This window comes from Centruroides sculpturatus, unplaced genomic scaffold (assembly GCF_000671375.1).
Source record: "Centruroides sculpturatus isolate CEXI.00-Female unplaced genomic scaffold, Cexi_2.0 scaffold1377, whole genome shotgun sequence".
Classification (NCBI taxonomy): domain Eukaryota; kingdom Metazoa; phylum Arthropoda; class Arachnida; order Scorpiones; family Buthidae; genus Centruroides; species Centruroides sculpturatus.
In genome coordinates, this window is record NW_019385507.1 from 115,636 (window position 1) to 139,772 (window position 24,137).

The 24,137-nt window shown below is 26.3% G+C and overlaps 1 protein-coding gene across 2 annotated transcripts; it reads right to left on the bottom strand.

Annotated features, from left to right (window-relative positions):
* Window positions 1–37: 37 nt before the first annotated feature.
* Window positions 38–24,067, bottom strand: LOC111639649 (ecotropic viral integration site 5 ortholog-like). Of its 2 annotated transcripts, none has more exons than XM_023385563.1 (17): window positions 23,101–24,067; window positions 16,558–16,765; window positions 14,537–14,836; window positions 14,347–14,472; window positions 14,094–14,237; window positions 12,880–12,969; window positions 12,704–12,801; window positions 8,937–8,997; window positions 8,798–8,851; window positions 7,261–7,428; window positions 6,963–7,109; window positions 6,091–6,240; window positions 5,682–5,846; window positions 5,460–5,606; window positions 1,310–1,405; window positions 1,121–1,228; window positions 38–1,051 (listed from the first exon to the last, which is right to left on the bottom strand). In XM_023385563.1, exons 1-17 carry the CDS (start codon window positions 23,184–23,186, stop codon window positions 800–802), a joined length of 2,400 nt encoding a protein of 799 aa, XP_023241331.1. In that variant the 5' UTR covers window positions 23,187–24,067; the 3' UTR covers window positions 38–799. The 2 variants fall into 2 exon arrangements, with proteins under 2 accessions (XP_023241331.1, XP_023241332.1); XM_023385564.1 differs by having other exon boundaries at window positions 1,133–1,228; window positions 23,101–24,057.
* Window positions 24,068–24,137: the final 70 nt, after the last annotated feature.

A 24,137-nucleotide genomic window follows, 5' to 3' on the forward strand; every position in this document is an offset into this window, starting at 1 on the left:
ATTTAAATTACATAAAAGTATTTTATATTTGATAAAATATATATTAGAATAAAATAATGTAACAAATTCCATCTCCTAAACTGAAATTTTAACACTGCACAGCCTTTTATATTGCATTCAAAATTATTGGATCACAAATTATTGCAAAAAGCTAAATTTCTGTGGACACTGTATGAATTGTATGCCACAAGGCAGCCTTTTACCTTCAAAATTAAGAAAGTCTGCCTAAATGAGTACCCGATAGCTACCAAAAAAAAAAAAAAAATTAAACTCACAACTTAAGTTACTGTTTTATAATTAAATATTGCTTTTATATTAGAATAATTTTTATGCAAATAATTAAGTATATTTAAAAACAATGGTATTAAGCATTTATCTAAAAACAAATTCACGATCTTGCATAGAATATGCATATATTACACACTTAAAAATTATTGCTTTCAGCATTAATGATAATTTTTGATAAATTCTCTCTCCACACAATTACATATTTCAGATACAATTACTTATTTTAATTTTTGCTCTGTGTTTCTAGATTTCTGAAAAATTAAAATCAGAGAACAAAAATTTTTAAACAGTGTAACAGTAAAATTATTAATTGGTCCCTTTCAAAAGTTTCAATATCACAAAGCAGATACACTGTAGATGGACGGATGTAGCTGTCATACGACTTATACTTATGTAACAAATGCTACAGTTTTTGAGTTTTGTTGTTACCAAGGGCATTCGAGCAAAGCTATTTGATTGGAAGCAAACAGTATAGTACATTAATCCCCTTAAAAAACTACGTGTATCGTTATTACACTTCTCCATTAACAGTTTTAATTAGTCCTTTCTGATTGAGTTGTAATAGTAAATGTTCATTTGTTACATCGTCACCTGTACCGTTATTTCTGCTATATATTAGATGATTGTCTAATAAATTCGTCAGTCTGTTGATGGAGTTGTTTCCTCTATTTTCATTGCTGCCGGAAGTCATGCCATCATTCTGATATGTGTTGTAGGCAATGGCCGAAGTCAATTGCTTATTCAGGTTTTCTAATCTTGTTATCTAAATTTATAATTGTTGTATTTTAAATAAACTATATATTTTTTTTAAAAGCAGAAGAATTTTACAAACAGTATATCTTGCCTCTCCCTGAAGTTCGACAATGCGATCTTGTAATTCTTTTACTTCGTCATTCTCTACACCTCCTCGTAGCTGTCTAGCAGTCATGATTTCTTGATTCTGTAAGAAAATACATTATATAAGAATAGTAAAAATAATTTAATAAGCTATACAAAAAGTAAAAATAGTTTTATAAGAAACCTTTATTTCTAATGCAGATATTTTTTGTCTCATTTCTGCAATTATTTGTTCTTGTTCCACTTCTCTTATTCGTGACATCATTTGCTGTTCCTTCTCCTTAAAAGAAATTACTTTTTTCAATATCTTTTGGTTTTTTAAATCAATTTAAATTACATAAAAGTATTTTATATTTGATAAAATATATATTAGAAGAAATGGCATAGCCTGAGAATTTTTGTTACAAGTTCTCTGATAAATTATTTTCTTGTTTATGTAATGTCATAAAATGAATCCATAGCAATAGCAAAAAGTCAAAAATGAAAATATATTTTCATTCATTTTCAGTCAAATGATAAAAGGTGGAGTCAAACATAATATGAATCAATCAATCCATTAAAATTTAACATTCTCAAATGAATAGACACGATTTCACAGATTAAATAATGATAATTTCTCTCATAACTAAAAAGATAATTATCTCCAGTTAATCGAAACATTTCATGAAATTCTAATTTTAATCCTTCGCCATTAATTTCAGATGCATGACAATGTGGCCCACACCGAATTGTTTCTAAAGTCATTGAAGCCATATCTGTTATCTTTCACAATTCTAGATAAAATATATTCTTTATTTCATTTCTCAATTTGTCAATAAAGTTAATATTAATTATAGATAAATGCTCGTAAATAAGGATAACTCCCTCCTCTCCATACTATGCCACACTATTGAGAAAGGACTTAAAGCCTTTAATCTGAATTTTTCAAATATCAGTATTTTAATCACTACTAATAAATAAATACTTAAAAAAGTTGCTAATAAATCTTAATAAATTTGTTATAAAAGTTTCATTAGTCTAATAACACCTAAATGTTACACAATTTTTTTTTTTGAAATATGGAAGCAATATTATAATTAACTATCCAAAATTATATAAGTTATCAAATTATTATTTCAACAACCCAATAGTGCTGTTTTTTCCCAAAACTTATGTATGTCTGTCATGTAATACTACTATATGTCATAACTAACATACAGTAGTTTGATAAGTTTGGGAAGAAACAACACTATTGGGTTGCTGAAACAATAATTTGATACAAATCCGAACAAGAAGTTAAATGAAGTATATGAGTTATTCTAGGCCAAGTACTTAAATATAGATAATTATTCTAATAGGGTTCAAGGTTATATATATACTAGCTGCAAGGACCCACTTCGCTGGGTTTTTATTTCTATGTAATATAGTTTTTTTATATATAAAAGACTGTTTTTCTATGTAATCTAGAATCTAGCTGCAAGGACCCGCTTCTCTGGGCAAAAAGTAACACTAGTGAAGATTAAGATAAGTACATTATAGCCAATCTTACCCGTTTTCACAGAATGCAAGAATTAGGTCCTTTGTTTCCAGACTAATTAGAGAATTTTTATGTCCAGTCAAACGAACTATTTTCAATTTGATCAATTTTCTGGAACGTTTACAATCGTTCTATAATCGAACCAATTCGAATTCGAATATTGTTCGAATTAAATTCGAACAAATTCGAATATAACATTCAAAATAGAAAACCACTTTCAACCACTTTCAGCCCCATATCTCCCGCACCCTTATAGCTATCGAGACGCAACCACCATAGTGCACGAATGGAGACTTGGGGCTACCACCACATACAAACAGCATTCATGTGCGATGTGTAGTTTTTGTGGAAAAGTGAAATATAGGGACACACACGTCCATTTTTATATATATTCAAGTTTATAATAATCTTATGTTTTTAAGACAATTTCTGCATCTTTGAAAGTCACAAAAATAGTAAAAATCATATATTCACATCTAGGCCATCTAAATGATCAATGATAGATGTTGATAAGTAATTAAGGACAAGAAGCATCTACATGCACTTTGGACACAGATGCTACTTGTCCTTAATATTAATTATCAAACTATCCATCCATTTTTATTTTTCTTCAATGGATGGAGATGGACAGTTTAATAGTTAATATGTCAGACATAGAAATACCATTAACAATTTTGAATGTGGGCCCAAGATTACATTACAGTAAACATATTTTAATTAGAAATGGTGTGCTCTCTTCCCTCAGTATAACAAGTCCTAGTTCATAAGAACATCGAAAGTGGACACAAGTATATGATCAAAGATAGAGTTGGGGAAGAAAACAAAAATCTTTTGTTACAGCAAATACAGTTGAGTTGCAATCAATTAGTTTGCAGAAATAATATATAGTGTGGCAAGTCTACAAAAAAAGTGGGGTGTGGCTGTGTCGGGGACACGGCCGTGTGTTTTACGTGAATACGTGTATGTTAACGGGTAATATTTTCTTTGAGCGTATCATATGAATGTCATAATCATTCCTTAACAGTAAGAAGTCCTTCAGATCTCCACGTTTTTTTAAGTTCCTGGCACCGCTTCACTCTATCATATGGTGTTTTATGGGTATCACTGGATTGCTCAAGAAGCCCTTTCCAACTGTATATGATTTCTATATTTTGATTTGGCTTTTCGACGAGTATAGGCCAACATTGTATTAAGTTTTCTTAATTTTTAACTTTAACACCATATACATTCACCATAACTATTCCACACTAAGGTTTTGTGTATGCAATCGATAAATATTGACGAGAGCTGTAAATTGAAACTCAGCGTCATAGCTTCTCAGAGTCAAAATGTATACTAAACGGAAAGTATGTGACATGGAGAAACGACCTCAAAATGGTGGCACTACCCCCTCTGCCGCACGCGATGTGTCACAGTCCCCACTCAAAGTAATGAATTCTTTTATCCTTTAACTATCGAGTAGTGTAATAAAATTTTGGATGTAGATGATGATATGTAGCTGCAATGCCAAACTGTATCCCCCAATTTTGTTATCATCAGTTTTCTGAATTGCCTCCCACTATTGAAGCAAATTTAAAGGCACATTCACGTCAAAAGTAAAACTGAAAGTACAAGCTTTCCAAGTTCTTCAATAATCTCACTTGTTGGATTTTCCAGAAAGTAGAGTAAAGTAATTATCTTTGTACAACTTTATATATTGAAAATAAGAAATGGATATTCAAACTGTATTATCTGATCTTAGTATTTGAGACTAAGAAGAAAAAAACACACATTTAAGACTAATATTAATCTATAACTTCAAAAATGTTTAAATAATATAAATCTGTATAAAAATAATTGAGTCTATGTTCTTGTTAAGTTTCATTGCTAAAATGTTTTAATTAGACACGCTTCTTTGTTTTTTTTTCATTAACCTAAAGTAATTTCATATTGTGAAACTTATTTGCTCACAAAAAATAATTATTACATTTACCAATCTTACCTTTGATTCTATGTCAGTAAGTCTTCTTTTCTCTTCTTGTAAAAAAATGTTGCAATTCTTTTTCCTTCTTTTTGTTCAGCTTTTGTAAATTTTGGATTTGTTCAGCTTGTCTTCTGATTTGATTTAAACTAACTTGATTCTAGGAAGAGAAAATTATTGCAAAACCTGCTCAAAGCTTCAAAATTCATAATAAAATAAAATGATCAAATATTACTTGTGTTTTAAGTTTTCAGAGAATTATTGCTTGTAATGTTTCATTATCTGTAGTAGTAATTGTTTAAAGTGTATCAATTTCAAAAATTTTCAGGTTTTATAGCATGGAAAAGCACTGATCAGCAAGATGCTAAAATATAAAACTCATCTGCAAGAAAAAATAAGTTTAATAATTTATAGATTTTTAAATAATGAAATCTTAAAAAATGATGAAAATGGCAAAACNTTATTCTCAAATACTAGCTGAGATCCCTTCTGTCAAACAACGTCGAAATTTTACACATGTGAAAGAAATAACACTTCAGTGTTGCGCTTTTAGCCAGTTAGTGTTAAAAACGGGACGAACTTTTGCATCAACCCAATATAAATCAAATACTATAATATAATAGAAGGGTTAGAAATACGAAATAATCTTTGCAGTTATTTTTTGCCCCAGCAATGTTGGGCTCGTCTGCTAGTTCTGTATAAAAATAATTGAGTCTATGTTCTTGTTAAGTTTCATTGCTAAAATGTTTTAATTAGACACGCTTCTTTGTTTTTTTTTCATTAACCCAAAATAAAACTGTAAAATATTGTAAAATTTATTTGTCCATAAAAAACAAATATTACATTTACCAATCTTACCTTTGATTCTATGTCAGTAAGTCTTCTTTTCTCTTCTTGTAAGAGATGTTGCAATTCTCTTTCCCTTTCTTCTTTTTGTTCAGCTCTTTGTTGTAAATTTTGGATTTGTTCAGCTTGTCTTCTGATTTGATTTAAACTAACTTGATTCTAGGAAAAGAAAATTATTGCAAAACCAGCTCAAAGCTTCAAAATTTAATAAAAAATAAAATTATCAAATATTACTTGTGTTTCAAGTTCCATGACTTTTTGCCTAAGTTCCTTTAATTCTGCCACTGCTTCTGTCTCAGATAACTTGGCTGACATGAGTTCTTCTTGAAGTTGAGACACTGTTGTCTTATCCTTTTTCTTATTATTGCTGGCATCAGCTTGGGATTCCTCCAAATGTTTCTACAATTTTGATTAAATCAATGAAAATTGAATGGAACTTACAATTTTTTAAAAATTTATTTAAAACATTAAGCCTAATTAATTGGCTACTTATGGGCTCCAATAAGAATAATAAAGTTTGATCTAAAATAGTCTAAACTAACAAATTTGGTCTAAAGCTAATCATTCTCATTATTGTCTAAAATAACCCAATTAATAAGACTTAAGGTAATTGAAATACTATATCCATTACAAATATTTTTACCTCCCACATGGCCTTGAGATCTGCCACCTTTTGTCGTAGTTCCTTTACAAATAATTTAGCTTCGGCTTCCCTCAGTTTAACAACAATTAGCTCTTCTTGAAGATTTGCAATATCATTATCCGGTTTCATTTCACGAAGCTGCTTATTTGTCTAATAAAACAAAGAATGAGATGAGATTGGAATTCACTCAAAAATTAATTTTTGATAAACAAATGTCTCAAAGTTCTCAAGACTTTTGTCTTTTTTAAATTTAAATTTTATTAGGATCTTTTTCTTAATCATAAAAATAAAGTATCTTCAATATAGCTTTTATAGTATAAATTAATGATATTATAGTATTCCCCAGAATAAGAATGGAGTTGATGTGCTGGATCTTAAATGTGTATCACTTTGTTACTGTAACTAAACGATGAGTAGAGCAAGTTGAATAAAACAGAACACAGTAAAAATTTCAAAAATTCAATCATGTCATATGGCATTGCAAGACTTTTTAAATAATTTTTCATAATCTCAAATTTCTTGCAAAAATGTTGAAAACTTCAAATAAATTATATAAACATACATGTATATATAATAAATATTGACTCCATTCTTATTCTGGGAAAGACTGTTTCAGCAAAAAACTAGTTTGATGAGAATAATCTTAAAGATTAAATTTGAATAATTAATCTTCCATTAAAGAATTCTATTGACAAATAACTATATAAATGACATATTTTCATATTTTAAAAATAAATATTGTAAATTGAATCAATCAAATTTCAGCATGACAAGAAAAAAATCCCAATATAATAAAGATCAATATAAAAACTAAATTTGAGAAAAAAAAAATCATTAATATGACATTCTTGAAAATCATTATTACTGCATACTTCTTCTAATTCCTGTATTCTCTGTTTTATTTCTTTCATTGTTTCTTGAGTTTCGGCTTCTTTCAACTTCACTGCAACCAATTCATCCTGTAGAGACTGAACTAGTCTCTCTGTTTCTTCATCTAAAGAGGGAGGTTGGGAATTTATCTGTTTGATAAATTAATACACAGTTAAAATATTTGAATTTAAATCAACTGAAAGATGATAAAATGCATTAAAATTTCTCATTTCCATAAAATGTCCAAACATATTGTATACATATAAATATTTAAATACACAGATTAATAATAATAATAACCTCATTTAAATGTTTTATTTCTTTCTTCGCTTCTTCTAATTTTTGTTGAACATCAAGCTCTTGTTGCTTCAGAAGAACTAGTTCTCGTTTAATAGTAAAATTGTCTTCGGCCTCTTGAGCTCGACTCACCTGACCCTGAATGAGTTTGTCTGCCAATGCTGAACTTTCCTAAATATCGAAACCAATAATAATTTGCCAAAAATCTTAAATACAAGAAGCAAAAAAATATAGTTCTTCATAATTATACAAAAAAGTATTTTACATTTTGATAATTTGATATAAATTCAAATAAAATCTTAAAATATTAAACAATTTTTAAGATAATATATGAAATTTCATATATCTAAGAAAAATATGCCCAATTCTGTTCATTTTTTTGGGCTGCAATTTGAAAAAATTGTAGATCTATAAATTTCCACTGTCATCTGTCTGTCTGTCCTTTATTCTCAAGAATTGTATTAAATAGATGAAAGACCAGATCAGGAAAGCTTAGGGGCAGGAAGTCCTGATTAACTATATACAAACTTCTGCTTCAGGACAGAAGTCACATTATTTCAATTCAAAAATTTTCTCCTGAATTGGCTTGACTGTGTTGCTATCAGGAAAGTATAATGTACAGGGACAAGACACTACTAAAGTGTATTATGACAAAAAATTGCATCCTGGTATTGTGCCAATGTCACAATAAATAATTGCTCATATAATTTAAATTATTATTAATATTTAGTAAAATATAAAATTATAGCCTGTTTGCTAATTTAAAAATCTGCAATGCATTGTATAAAGTTATGTAAACTAGTCAAAATTAAAGTAAACAATTGTTATAATTCAACAGAGTTATGATAAACAAATAGTAGTAGTGGAATTCAAGAATGAAATATTTGATTACTTAACAAAATACTATTTATTAAACTTTTAAAAAATATTTTAATAAAATGTTAATCTATAAGTCAAATTTATGACATGGCTAACTTAAAACTTCAGTAATTTTAAATTTTACTTTTGAAAACTATGACCAAGTTTGTGTGTAGAGTGGCCAAAAGTTAATTAACTGAAACATTTTAAGAATTCTAACAACCAGTCTGATATATAGTTACATGTTATTTTTTATGATTATTTGTGATTCATTCACTTCACTGAAGTGAATGAATCACAAATAATAAGATGCAATTATTCCAAACCAGTTTTAGCTGTATATGATATCAAAGTTTTACAAAATTTAAAAATTTCTAAGTTATTACTTAATTATAAAGTTTTAATCTTGGTCATAAGTAAAAATAATTCTTTAAACTGTACACATCTGTTGAAATGAGAATAACTATATAAAATAACTAAAAATGTAATATCCAGTGTATTTAGAAAGTAACAAAAAAGAAAAAATGCATAAAAATTTATTAAAAGTTTGAATTGATATTTCACTTTGATTGCTGATATGCAATAAGAATGGACTTTAATGAAGTTTAATAATCAAGATACATACTGTATGAATTAAACCTAAATAACTAATCATTGTTAATTTTAAAATTAAACTTTATACCTGCTCAAGATTTTCTATTCTTTGCCTTAATATTTTATTTTCAGTTCTTAATCTCTGAAAAATATAGATTTAAATAAATGTACAATAAATTTTAACTAAGTTTATTATCAATATGATCACAAAACTCAGTTATAGTTACCCTTAATTCAACCATTTCTTCTTGCTCTTTTACTTTTAATAGAGTGTATTCTTTCTCCATTCTAAACAACAGGAAATTGAAAAAAAATCATGTTCAATTCACACTAATACTATATTAGTTAAAATGAGAAAAACAATTTATAATGAGGAAAGGTAATAACTGAAATTTGAAAAAATATCTTTTCAAAGTCTTTAAAACAGCATTAATATACAACCGATATAATGAAGATTTTAAATATGTTTTGTTTTAAAAGTTACTTTAAATCTAATACATGTAAATGCAATTTAAAAAACATTTCCAAAATATATTTTTTTGCTGTTAACTATTATATCAATAATAATAATAATGATGATAATAAATAAGAAACATCAAAATTATTGATACATAAGGCTATAACTATATACATATACATACACACATACATAAGGCAAATAGTAACCACACACATTTAAACTTACATTCTGAACATGTGGAATAGCTCAACACAAATAACAGATACCATTAAGCAGTCATGGGCCCAAAAGGGACTTTCATGGCAGGCATCCCTATGACCTAGCTCAGGATTAGGTTCACAAAACTGTGTCAAACTACTGGCTGACTAGGGACTGCCTGTTTAGAGAGACTGAGGGGTTTTATGGTTACCATTCAAGACCAGATCATAAACACTAAACTACAGAAAACACATTCTGAAGGTTACACCACTCACAAATGACTCTTACAGAAAGTGCTACATTCTGTAACATATTACTTCTGGTTGCAAACTCTTAGCACAGACTATTAAACACCCAAGCACCATACTACAAATTATTCCACAGGCATTATTAGAAAATGACATGCAAAATATACAATTACAGGACTATAATCGTAGATAAAACAATTCATCACAACAGACCTGATACCACTTCTATCGACAAATGTAATAAGACCAATTATATAATAGACATTTCCATTCAAAACATGAAAAATACCCACACAAAAAAAAATCAAGTACACTCCAATATCCTAAGAAATAAAGACAACTATAGAAGATGGACAGGGTATTTATTGTACCTATTTGTCCTCTCTTCTACTAGTGGCATACCAAATACACTACACAAAAATCAAGAAACTTTAAACCTTAATAAAAACATACACAGCACTACAGAAAGTTGCAATACTGAACACACATTACACTGTTAGGAAGTTTCTAGACATGGACACATAACAATAATACAGAAGCTTAATGTTAACTTATTTGGGTAGCTTTGCCTTGACTTTAGTCCTGCATAATACGTGGCACCAGCATCAGCTGAGCATGACATTTGAAATATATTTCAATAATAATTATTATTATTATTATATTATAAATCATTATTATTATGGTTATGTTTTTAAATGGAATTTGATATAATTTAGGTATTCTCAAAATTGATTACTTAAGTAAAAACTACCAAATAGATTACAAAACCACAAATTTTAAAAATAGTTGACTGTAATCATAAGTAATCATGATCAGCTTTTTTAACATTTGAGAAAGTGAGAACAACAAACTAGAATTTAATTTTATAGAATAAGTGAAAACAAAATGCTTTAAAATAATTTAATATTGTCTATGTTTAAATACTGCTTACAAAATAAGCAAATAAAAATTTTAAAAATTTTTTGTAAACATTAAATAAAATGTAGAATTCAAATCCAAATCTTTAACTATTTTCTACTAGTTATTTATAGAAAAAAGAGCCCTATTTGATTAAAAGAAACTATAGTCATAGTAATTTATCATATCAAATATTTTCTAACTTCCATTTCAAACTCAGATGTTTACCAAAAAAACAATTTCCAAATTTCTGAAATAATTGGTAAGAGTATCGTGTCACTTTCCTAGGGACATAACAGATTACACTGAATCTTTCTGTGTATAAGACAACCCTGTACTATGTGGACCACCTTGTTTTTTTTGTACCTCTACTGTGTATACTGTATGCTACTCTAAACTCTATTCCAACCAAGAAATTCCTTTGTTTACCTCACTACTACACTCTGCACCAGCTACAATAATAATAATAAAGTACTGACTAAATTTCAGTGTGTTCTGTTTTGTTTATTTCACATTATATACTTGTCACTGCAAATTCAATGTGTAATTCTGACAAAGATAAAATATGTTTCAAATAAACTGTTTTTATCTTCTTTGAAATCAATTTGTATCATAAATTACTTTACAGTTTTATTCATGTAAATTTCTTTCAAAAGAGAAAAAAATGAAAATCATTATATCATCAGAAACTATGAAGATAAGATTTGAACTGTATGATAATTTTAATACCGAAATTGGAAGTAAATAATTAAATATGAATGTATTTCAATGGAATGCTTTTTGAAAATAAAACAGGTTTCATTTACAAATTATTCAACCATTAAATATTTTATTTTAATTTATATAAAAGATCTGCATTTTGGAGGTCAGTTAATTCAGTCATAACAGGAATGGCAGAATATGACTCACTTTGTTGTTTTTATAATTTATTAAAGTAGACAAACTAATAGTCATGCTTTAATTTGGTAAATTTTTATTACATTAACATTTTTTATCATAGATTTTAATATCTCTTTCAGTATCAAAAATAATTCATACTTTGAAAAAATACTTTCCTTTCTTTGTAAAACTAATATAAGATGTTTACATTTTATAAATTATTTACACTTATAGTTTTCTTATATGAAAACTTTCATTATACAATTTTTTCATTAACATGAAAAATAATTTTCCATATAAACATTTTATTGTATCAATACTTAATAAATAAAATTACACAAGAAAAATGTGCAAAAATTTAATATCTATATAAAATTTAAACATGATCCAATATAAATCATACTGTATAACTTTAAGAATAAAATAATTTAATATAGTATTAGAATTTAAGCTTTGGAAATTACAGATTTAAATTCAAAATTCTTATCAATTTTGATCTTAAAGTGGGCATAGAAGTAGCCATTAGACTACTTAAGGTGTTTAAAAATGAAGAAAATTTGTATGCAAAAACTCAGATATTAAATTCAGAGCTACTGTTCAAATTTGTTTCTATATCTTAAGCATATATTGTTTTTGTGCTTGGGATTTTAAAATCAGTCTAAGAGTGGTGATAACTTTTTGTGATAGAAAATAGGAAAAAATCATCATCAGATTAAAGTATATTTTATAACAAACTTTTATGTATTAGTTATTCTTAGTTGTATTTAATATTAAGTTTCCTTTTTTGTATGATATATTGACCCACTTAGATCATGACAACAATACTATTCAGTTGCTGATTATTTTCTAAACTTAATTTTCAGTAACTATGAGCAAGTTTAGAAAATCAGCATTATTATACTGTGTATATATATACATACACTTTCATTGTGATATTTAATAATAAATTTCAACATTATAAATGTTTATATTCAATTACAAACACAGTTTTGAAAATTTTATATCTTTTCTATTATTCTGTCATTGAAAAGTACAGATTAAAAACCCTAACTACATAACATTACTGTTCTTTGATGACACATTTTATTAGATGTTACTAATCTGTTTTGTCAATTAGACAATTATTATGTATAGAATATTATAGCAATAATAAATGTATTTATTATTTCTGTAATAATATATTATTATTATAATACTGAATCACTAAATATAAAAATTTTTGCAATTATTTAAAAATAATTTTTCTTTCAAATTTTATAGTATATAACAGACTAATTAAACATAAAGCAATAATTTTAAAAATTAATATTACTTTTTTAATTTCTTTCCATTAAACTTCACTTGAAGGGCCAAATTAATAAGAAAATCTGGATCAATTTCACATTTAGCAGGCATTTCCTTTTGAAAGTACTGAAAATATAGATTTAAGAATTCAATTATAAGATATAAAAATTTGTAAATTATTAGTTATTGAAAATTAAGTTCTACCTTAAGCATTCCTTCCATATCAAGTTGCAATAGATCTTCTTTACAAAACTGAAGAATAGCTACAGCAATTCTAAATATCATTTCCATTCCCTTTGTAAAAAGTAAATTTGATAAATTGTCAAATTTAAGACTATTACACAGTGAATAAAAAAATTATTTCGTTATAGAATTAAATATATATATATATAGAGCAGAGTCCTGCAAACTCAACTTAATCTTAATGTGAACTGAGAAGGCAACAAGTTAATGAAAATAACAAGTTTTATAGACTTTGCAGTGGATTATTCACAATTCATAATACATTGCTACAAATTAATCTTTTAAAAATCTTTTAACACATTCACAGCTAAAGAAAATCTACAGTACAATCTAACAAAATAATTACTGTACTACAAATGAAGTAATAATAAAATTATCTGGAGGTAAATTTTTATATGTGTATTTCAAGATGATATATGTGCAAATTAACTAAATACCAACAGTGACTATTTCTATTTGGAGGAAGTTAAATTTTAATTTAAAAAACATTTGAAAATAACAACTGAATAGACAATTAGGAACATTTGTGTCATGGCATTTTTGCAATGGCACTTTGATAAAAGGGTTATATCCTTTGTTAACATAGGGAATTGATGCTATTATTAAGGGTGCGTTTACTTCTGAGTTAGCAGTGCTAATTCTGATAACCGGATGTGACGTCATTAGCACGTGTATTCGTGCTTGCTTGTCCAATTCGAAAGTGAACACATACGCTAACAAGAAATATGGCTGGAAACCGCCATATTTCTTGTTAGCGTATGTGTTCACTTTCGAATTGACTTTTAATGACGTCACATCCAGTTATCAGAATTAGCACTGCTAACTCAGAAGTAAACGCACCCTAAGTGTCACCAGTGAAAAATAACAACTTATTTGAAACTACTTTGTTAGTTTCTAGAGGTATAAATTAGATTACATATATTTTTTTGAATGACACAATGAGTTATACAGAATGTCAAGTTACTGACAGTTGAGTTTCTGGGACTCTACTGTATTACATATATATTATTTTATTTAAACAGATTGATATAAAAGTGTAAAACAATGAATTTAAGATTTTAAATAAAAAAACAAGTGCTGTTTTTCTTAGTCTAATTTTATGTATTTACAATTTAGCAAAATTGATTTTCCTATTCTATTTTAACATATTACTTTTAATGAATCCTATAAATTACCTCAGAAAGAAATAAATCCATCACCCTTGATGCTAGTGACAATGGAAGCGTGGAGGTAAATAGTGTAAGGAACCATGATGATGCATACATTGACGTGTGAAAACTCTGATTTTGAAAATGTCTATATAATTCTGTATTTTGTTCCTATAACAGATTTAAATATAACTTTTAGAAATAAGCTAATATCAGCTATATGAATAATTTTAATTTGGATCTGTACAAGCATAAATTTAACATTTCTTATTTATCTTACTTGCAAAATACATTCAAGTTGATACATGCTTAAACCCAATTCTGCCATACTTGGTTTATACATGTCCCTTAATTTATAATCTTGCATTAATCTTACAAAAACTGTAAAAGCTTCCTCTTCTGGCATCTGTAATTTGATATAATTTTATTTTTAAAAATAAAATTAAATTAATTAAGGACAAAATTGGTACCTGAAGGAGAAGCAAGCCAACAATAAAAGCACTTCCTTGACAATATCCAACTTCACTATCATATAAGGAATAAGCTTTCATAACATTAAACAGGCTCTCTTGACCCGGACCATTTTTCTCTCTAAAGTACTCGTGTTCAGGATAAGTACGAGCAATGTCCCTCAAGATCACCTTCTCACATGGAGATACATTTTTCATGTAATCTGCATATAAATCTTTAGCAGAGCATGTTTGAGCATTACATAATAGTTGCCAGATGATGCTACGAAAATGCTGAGGAATACCTTTACGTACCATTTCCTATAACACAGGAAAAACATCTTTCAGTAATTTTGAAAATCTTATAAAAATTAAATGAACAATTAAAATAATGCCAAACTACACGAATTAGAAACAATAAAATGCATATCAAGTATCATAAAGAATTGTCAATGCACTGAAATTTGGTGATATAGCATTACAATAGTATTTAAAATGATAAAAAAAATGGTAAGAACAATTACATAATCAAATATAATAAAAGTTTGTGTTGATCAGTTACTTTTTTAGCATTATTACTATTCATATAATTTGGAAGTTGATTGTCTTCATACTTGTTTACTAATTAATCACAAAAATGCTTATATAAAAATAAAATACTTTAAATTTTAATTTATTATTGAAGTGTAAGAAAATATGCATTAAAAAGCAGATAATTTCATCATAAGGACAATTTATATAAACACTATTTTGTAAAATGCTTTGCTTAAATAAAATTTTATAATCAATGGATGCAACCATTATATGACAAGCACATATTTTGTTTTTAATTTAACAATCAAAGATTTATTTTAAAACTGAAGAAATAATCAAAATATACTTTTTTAAGCAACCAACATTCATTCAAAATAAATATTTTTGTTTTTCACAGCTGATAAAAATCACTGACAATACTTGCTACAATGATTACAACAGCCATTAGCACTTGCAATTATCCTAATTTTCTAATTACTTATAATCACTACCAATTATTTCAAAGATGACCAAACAATTCAGACCTATTAATTATATAATAGGATGTTTGTATGATATATCATCATTGAAGATGTTATGAAAACATTTCAGGTCAATAAAATCTAGCTTTTTAAGTCAAGTTTATGTTAATCATTAATTCTAAAAACTAATAAACTTTTTCAATTATTGAGATTAGGAAAAGTTTGGATCTAATTTTGGAAGTAAGCCATGTGTATGAAACTATACTTTATAATTTTTAAAATAATAATTCAGTTCTAAGACGTTTGTCTTCTGTAGCAAATATTTGTGTCCCAAATATAATTTAAGTATGCCCTTTTATTGATTAGAGGGTGCTGAATCTGATAAAAATAATCATTTATATAATACTAAAATTAAAAATTTACTTACTTAGAAAATTTATAGATATACAGTACATGCATGTATATATTATATACAAGATAGAATACCATTTAAAAGTTGTGATTGCATCTTATCGTTTACATAATTCTTTTCTTAAAGACCTTACACTATTAATTAATATCAGATTTCAATCCATAATATTGGGAGCAAGAAAGAATAATTTATAAAATTAACTAATTATTTACTTTTAGTTATCTATAAGAAAATTAGAATTACAAATGATATTACATTTTAAAAAAACTTCAATAATTTCAACTGCAGAATTCTTCATAAAATATTCAAAATATTCTTCTTGAAGTGCTATTCAACATTCTTTCAATATATTTATTATTAGACTTAATATAATATTAAATTAATAATATTGAATTAACTTTATTATTATTATTTTATTAAACATTATTTAAATGATTTGTTTAAACAAATCATTTAAATAATATCAATCTTTCTATTAAATAAACACTCTCAAACTATTTGTAAAATCATAATATACTATAATGAAATTATTTCTAAAAATTATATAATTAAACTTTAAAAAACATCAAAAATTGACTAATTATTCACTAAGAAATACAAAAAACATTTTAAATTTGTTCCTATCTTTACTGTACCTTAACATATGAACTCTTCTTTTTGATATATGTATCCCATTCATTGGCAATTCTTCCCCACATAATCCAAACATCTTCTGTCTCGTCTTCTTGACCATTGCTATGTATGCTTGTCCCTGAAGTAACCGATACCTGACTGGTATCAGAGGATCGTCTCGAATGCCCAGATGTTAATGAATTTAAAGATTTGGTATCCGATTCCAAAAGCCTGTTTTACAGAAATATTGAAGTTAATTAGGTAAAATTACTATAAATAACAAAATTGAACTGCTCGGGAGAGCAAAATGGTAAACACCAAAATAAAATTACAAGAAAAAAATACAGAAAATCTTTAGAATACAGAAAAAATTATATATAGCTTTAATTTTATTAAACTGTTTTAATATATCCTTTTAATGTCAGAGTTAATAAAACTAAGAATTTTCACTAATCATAATCTTATTTACTTAACCAATCGATAACATTTAAATGGAGTATCATCATCATCATCAATATAAGAGGCCCAAAGTGATTACAATAAGTGAATTCTACTGTATTGTATTTTTCAAAATTTTAAGTTTTCATATCATAAGTAAAAATGTATTTTATTAAGATGCTCATTTAAAATTCAACTACATTACTCAGTTTTTCCTCATAATAAAATAAAAGTTCATTTAAAATTACTTTCATTATTTCTTGTTACAGTTTCATATTCTAAGCTATATTCATCTAATAGTCAAATTTTTAATAGTTTGTTAAATACTTTACATTATTTCATTTGTTTCCTAAATGAACAACATAATGCAAGACAGAACTATATGAATTAAAACTTCTAAAAAAGTATTTTTTCACAGATCAATAATAAATTTCACTATATTTCTTTCATTGTATGTCTAATGACAATTCATTTATAATATACTAATTGACATGATCTAATAACCAAATATTAAAAATTTTTTGTTCTAAGAATTCTTTTTTCCTAAGAAATAAGACCAATAAAAGTTTTGATATGTAAATTTTACAGATAACACTATTGCTCTAAATGTAATGTCAAGCCACAGTTTCATCATATACAAGCAGGGAAAAAACTATAATTGCTACATGTATTTTTATACAAATTAATTAATATTCTGCTTATTTTTTGAATTTGAATACTTGTATATTTAATTTTTATAAAATAATGCATGAAAAGAGTTTTTAATTAGCATTAATTGTACATAAAATTATGGCTTGTCAATGAATAACTGCAGCTAGTAATTATGTTGTCAATTATGGATAAAATCTGAAAAAATTTGTAAGAATTCTTCAAAGTATCTCTCTTGCAAATTTTATTTATAAGTACAAAGCTGATAGCATTTACAATGTGTAAAGCATCCATTTATTTTATTTTATTGTAGAATTTAATTATAACAATTTTTTTAATTTGAAAGTTTTAGAAAGTATAATTTTCATTCTTTAATTAGATTTTTATATATTACATACACACACACACACCTTAAAATTTGATATCAGTCAAGCTTGTAAAAAAATTCTTATGTAAAATGATTCAAAATTTTGGGAGGAGTCATTTTACTCCTCCCAAAATTCTGATTTTATTGACTCCTCCCAAGAAACTTTTAGCCTTGTCTAACAAATATACTACTTTTGATATTCCAATTTCTTATCCATTGTTTTTATTATTTATAAACAAATTGACTAAGTCGTATATTAGTATAATTTTTAATATTTTTTTTTCTAAGCTGGAAAATTACATATATATTTTTAAAATATATTTATCCACAAATTAAAAATAAAGATTAAATAGGGAAACAAATTATTTAAAAAAATATTTATCATACAAAAAAACTTTTATTTAAATTTATTAAATAAACTAAAAATAACAATCCACAAAACGTTTTTATAACAGTGTTGTGTCCATAACAAACTAATCTAAAAATATTAATATTTTTTTTCATTTAAGAAATATTGATGAGATATTCTAAAATTAAATAAAAGACAAACTAACAAGTAACATTAAATCTAACAAGTAACAAGTAAATTAAACAGATTACAGGTATCCCTTGTACAACTCAGTTTTGTTCTAACATGATTTGAGAATTGGAGACATCTCCGTACAAAACATCACAATTTTTAAGTGCAAACACTGTCATTCAATATTTTTTTTATTCAAGCAAGCATGCATGCATGTCTTATATTTGTCCATGGATTTTAGAATATTGAAAATTTCAATGTTGTTTTGTGCCTTTTGTTCAGTTTTCTTTAATGAGAACTGATTATACAATTTTTCTTCTTCCCTGTCCTAGCTTTATTCTAGCTTTCCTATAAACCAGGCATTGCTATTGTTGGTGATATTAATCTAAATAAACCTGAAAGACTGTTGTGTTTTGTTTTTATAAAATAAATTAAAAATTTATAAAGTTATCTCAGGCATAAATACAAGCAAATGAAAATATCAGATTTTACGAAAGAAGTAGAAAAAAATTGAGTTAATATTTCTGATCAAGGTCAACAAGAAAGCTCAAATGATGATATTTTGCAAAAAAAAACCTTCCTCATTTAACAATGTTTAGCAGTGAATAAAAAAATTTATATTAATGTGCAATACTTTTGATTATGAATGTTTGTTAAAGCAATCAATAATTAACTAATGTATTTATCTTAATTACAAAAAAGACTAGTATATTTTTTCTAATTTTTGAAACCTAATCCTATGTTTTGTATAGCATGGATTTGCATGGCAGCAGTTGTTCAGAACCTAACTACAGTGTTATACAGGGATATCTGTATTTTATCATAATATATTAAAAATTCTGAAATATAGAAAGTAACTTTAAAATGGTATAATTTAGTTTAATATTAATCATTAAAATTAACAACTTTCTTACTTATTCTTATAAGAATTATTAAAATCCTTTCAAAAATTTAAAATTTATGTAATATTCATGCACATACAAATGTATTGTATATATTAAGTCTAATGTTGAAATTCTCAGAGAACATTAAAAAATATTAAAATTCCATAAATAGACTTTTAATAAACTCATCAGCTTTAATACATTTTTATTTTAAAGTATACAAAGAAACAATTATCTAAACCACATTAAAAATATTTTGAAATTAAAAAAGAAGTGTAAATTTGACTGAATTCTTAATTATTTTTTACTAGAAATCAATAAAGATATAGAGTAATCAATAAATCAACAATTTAAATAGGGCTTCATACATTTCTTAATGTATCATCATTCATTACATGTTCAAGTAAAGGAAGGGTTTATAAAGTAATTAAAAAAAACTAAATGATAAGAGAAACAAGAAACAAGGAAACAGATAATTGCACATTATTCCATTCAAAGTATTAAAACGTCAATGATGCATAAAGTATGAGAAATTTAAGAGACAGATTTGACATAGCAGCTATATAATAATGCAATATTTTTTAAATACAACATAACTGACTAAACTGAAGGTCAAAATTTTACAATTTAATTCAAGAATAAGTTAAAACTTCATATTTATTATTATTTTTTTAAAATTACATTTTAAAACTTAAAAATTTAAGTATATAAAATTTTAATAATTAGTTGTTATGTTTCCATGAAAATAGTTAGTTTAAAAATGGTTATAAATACTATTTCTTAGATGAAGACATAAAAAATTCCTTCATTAATCACAATTTATGGGTGGCAAAGTGCTTTACAATGGGCAATTATTTCCAAATGAATGAACATAATTGGTCTACCTAAAAATTAACATTATTTTGCCAATTAGCCATCATGTTTTATAAAGAAAGTTAATTTGTTTTCTCTCAAATGAAATTCTAAATTTTAAAAACTTTAAAATCTAATTTTAAGTATTTTAGAAATTTTTTTCCATATTTGTTATACTGAATAATAAATAATCATCATGTTATGAAATATTATATCCATAAACTATACGTAAACAATAGAATATTTTAAAATATTATCAATCCAATCTATCTTTTACTTATATATATATTTATTATTATTATTTTTTTTTTTTTAAGGTAAGATTAAAAATCACAACAAAATTTCTATGACATGAGAAAAATTTTTAAACAACTTGAACATTTTCATTAGACAAACAGCAGGTGGCTATTTATATTATTAGTGGTGCATACAATAGATTTCTTTATGAAATTTCTTTTAGTTTACTTCTACAAAAAGTCTAGCTCTTATCTGATTTAAGTATTAATTCCAAAATTGCGTAAGTCAAAAAATGCACTATAAACTTTTTATTACTACATATTTAAATTTTTATATTTACACAAGTTTAAAAATATACATTTAATAATGCCTACTATAATACATCATTCTTTATTTGCTATCAAGTACAGTATTTTATAAAACAAAATGATAAATGAATATGAGCAATTACCGTATAAAAATAATAAAAACTGTACTACTACTACTTATTCTAAACCGATTCACTGTACCATATGCTCAAGCCATTTTTAAATTCCATACAGTACTTTTGTTAGTAATTGGGTTCACTACCTGTTTGCTGCTTGTTCCACTTCTTTTTGCTAATAGCTAATGTTATGTTATGAATTAAGTTCATATAAAAATGGCATATCTAAAGACAAGAATAATAAAGAATGAAATTCTTAATTTTTTTCTCTTGGGATAATATTCTAAGAGTATAACAAAAAACATCTTAAATGACAAATCAAATGAAAAACAGAAATATGAACTTAAATTAAGAAATAAACATGCATCTTTCCTTCTTACATGTTTCACTAAATCATAATAAGTAAGTATGAGTAATATTTTAAAAATTAAAGTAACAGATATATCAAGTTAATAATCTTTATATAATATATAAAAAAAATTAACATCACAAAATACACTAATCTATTCTTTATATCAAACTTTAACTTTCCTTTTAATTTTATAAATTTACAAAGTATATTCATATTTATATACTTAATCATAAAAAATATATAATTTTTGATATTTAATTATATGCCAACTAAATTTTTCTTTTAAGGTAATTATCATTACAGAATCTACTCAAAATTTAATTATCTCATTATTTTTACTATCAGTCAGTGTTTCATTTCAAGGGCATTTTAAATTTAGCATTCTTAAAGTGGAAAATTTTCAAGAACAACTTCACTATATAATTGAATTTGTAATCATACAAAATTTCTTCTAAGTAATATTTAAAGTCATAACAGACCAATTTATTGTCACAAATGATTTAAAAAATTATTATTATTAATTAATAAGTTGTAATTTCACTCAATCTCCGAGATCTACATCAATAGCAAATTGATATATTAAGCTAACAACTGCATCTACTTATTATTAAATTTCAAATACAACAAAGAGTGATTATTTAATAGAGCTTAAAATAATTACAAAACCAAATAAAACTTATTTCTTTAAACAAATCCTGTATTTAAAAATCAATCTTTGTAAATGGTTCAAATTTTATTTATAGAAGTTGTCTTTCCTGCTTCTACACCCCTGCAATACAGATTCTTCACCCCCTTTTATTTATTTTTAAATCAAATAAGAAAAAAATAATTGATTCCCATAAAATAATTTTTATGAGACTTAATCTAAAATTATAGGCAAAGCACAAAGCTAAATGTTGGAAACTTGTTTCAAGGACTCATCCCACTTTAAACAGTAATGAGGACAATTTATTTAGTAAATAAGTACAGACTAAACCCTGTAATATAATTTGTGTCTGACTTTCCCATTATTTAATATTAAATTTGTTCCCTTTCCAACAGATGTTGACGACCTAAGATTACATTTTTTAAATGCCCACAATAAATAAACAAAATGTTCCGTGACCAATTCATCAGTTTAATAATAAATTTAAAATATTTAATTTATCTCAGTGAAAGTATTTAATAAACGAATTTCTCATTCAATATATTTTCATGTTAAATTTGTTTTCAACATAGAAAAGCAATAGACAAAAGAGGAAGACGGCAATTATGGGGCCAAGGTCTGTAAATGTTCAAAATTTGCATATTTCCTTCCCAAAGCCGCTTTATCCACACAAAACATTATTATATTTCTGAATTTGTTAAACGAGTATATAATCAAAATAATACTAAATAAAAATGTATATGTATTATTCTATAAAAGTAAAAATATATGAATGCATCTTATTGTGACCACAGATGGAAAGATGTACATATTAACATATTTATAAAAAAGGAAACTGAATTATATATATATATCTATTATATATAAATCTATTGTTGAAACTGACACAAGTATCAGGCTTCACAGCACGAACAAAATATTGAATAGACCAAAATACAGCACATGAATCGAACTCAGACCTAGATAAAATTCCGAAAACAAAGCACAGGTGTTTTCCTGTCGGGTCTTACAAAATTATCAATGAATGTATGAGGTCAACAGACTTATATGGCTGTTATGGGGTTAACCAACCTGGTTCTACCAACGTTAATTCCGTTTCCAGTCCACCACGCCTCTCACTCGTCAACGAGTGGGTTTAAGTCTGTAATTTTTCCAAAGTGTCATTACCCGATCGATACTAACGATATATTATTCTTACCTTCGACCAAAATCCCAAATGATTTCATTGACTGTCGCTCTTCTTCTCCTAGTAACGTTGGCAGTATCATCCATGTTCGGAGTCATTCGGATTTTGAGATGATAAACACGGCACCGGTCGGTTTAAAAACTGTTATCTTAATGACATATTATAGCAGGTAATTTGTACATTTACAGCCACGTTATACTATCGATAACTACCGTAACTAGATAGACAGCGAGCGAGATGAGCAGATGATTGCATTCGGATGACACAGGAAAAGTCAACATTCCTGCAAACCCACACGAGTTCGGTGAAGCGTTAAGATAAACGACCATTTATTGTGTTGTCGATCGATAATCCAAACTGTAAACAGTCGCAGACTAAAGTAAACGGGCTAAGCCATTGTCTGTACGCGACTGTATCCAAGAAAGCAAGTTATCTCAGTGTACGAGCGGCTCTTCTCGCTCGCGCTCTAACGAACCATTTCCGACTAGATCCGGATTTTCCCGAACACTTTACGAAGTTTATTTTACGTGAGACGAAATTTAAAACGACGTTTAAACTTTCATAAAGTATTTTAACGTTATTTTAAAGAAAAAAAAAATACTATTTGACAAACGGAGATTATACCGATTATTCAATTTTCAATAAGATTATAAATATTTTAAGAAAAAAAAAGAAATATTTTTAACTTATTAAAAGAATTGTATAAAGAACTTTTACGCGCAAAATTCTTATAAAAATCCAAATTGCCGCAACTAATACTAAGACAGAGAAGCTCTTATAACATAATTAAATTTTGCCCGGAGGTTCTTCCATCCAGTCCGCCCTCATCTCTATTAGCATATGTCATTAAAGAAACTTGATAATAGCCTCTACGCAGTCAAAATGACCCAAACCTACGCCTAAAATTGTCCTTGATATTTCAGAATACAAAAAGACTTCTGTTCGTAACTAAAGTCTGTGAGGTGTTAGACACGACGACAATGTTTACAATACTTAAAAGTTGTTCAATAATATTCACGTGATAATACAATAAAATCACGCTTTATCAT

Excerpts from the sequence above, each read along its gene's own strand:
- LOC111639649 (XM_023385563.1), bottom strand. The coding sequence starts at position 23,186 with ATGACTCCGAACATGGATGATACTGCCAACGTTACTAGGAGAAGAAGA. Across the intron at positions 8,852-8,936 it reads AAGAAATGGTTGAATTAAGG|AGATTAAGAACTGAAAATAA; the intron begins GTAACTATAACT and ends TATATTTTTCAG. Across the intron at positions 5,847-6,090 it reads ATCTCAAGGCCATGTGGGAG|AAACATTTGGAGGAATCCCA; the intron begins GTAAAAATATTT and ends TCAAAATTGTAG.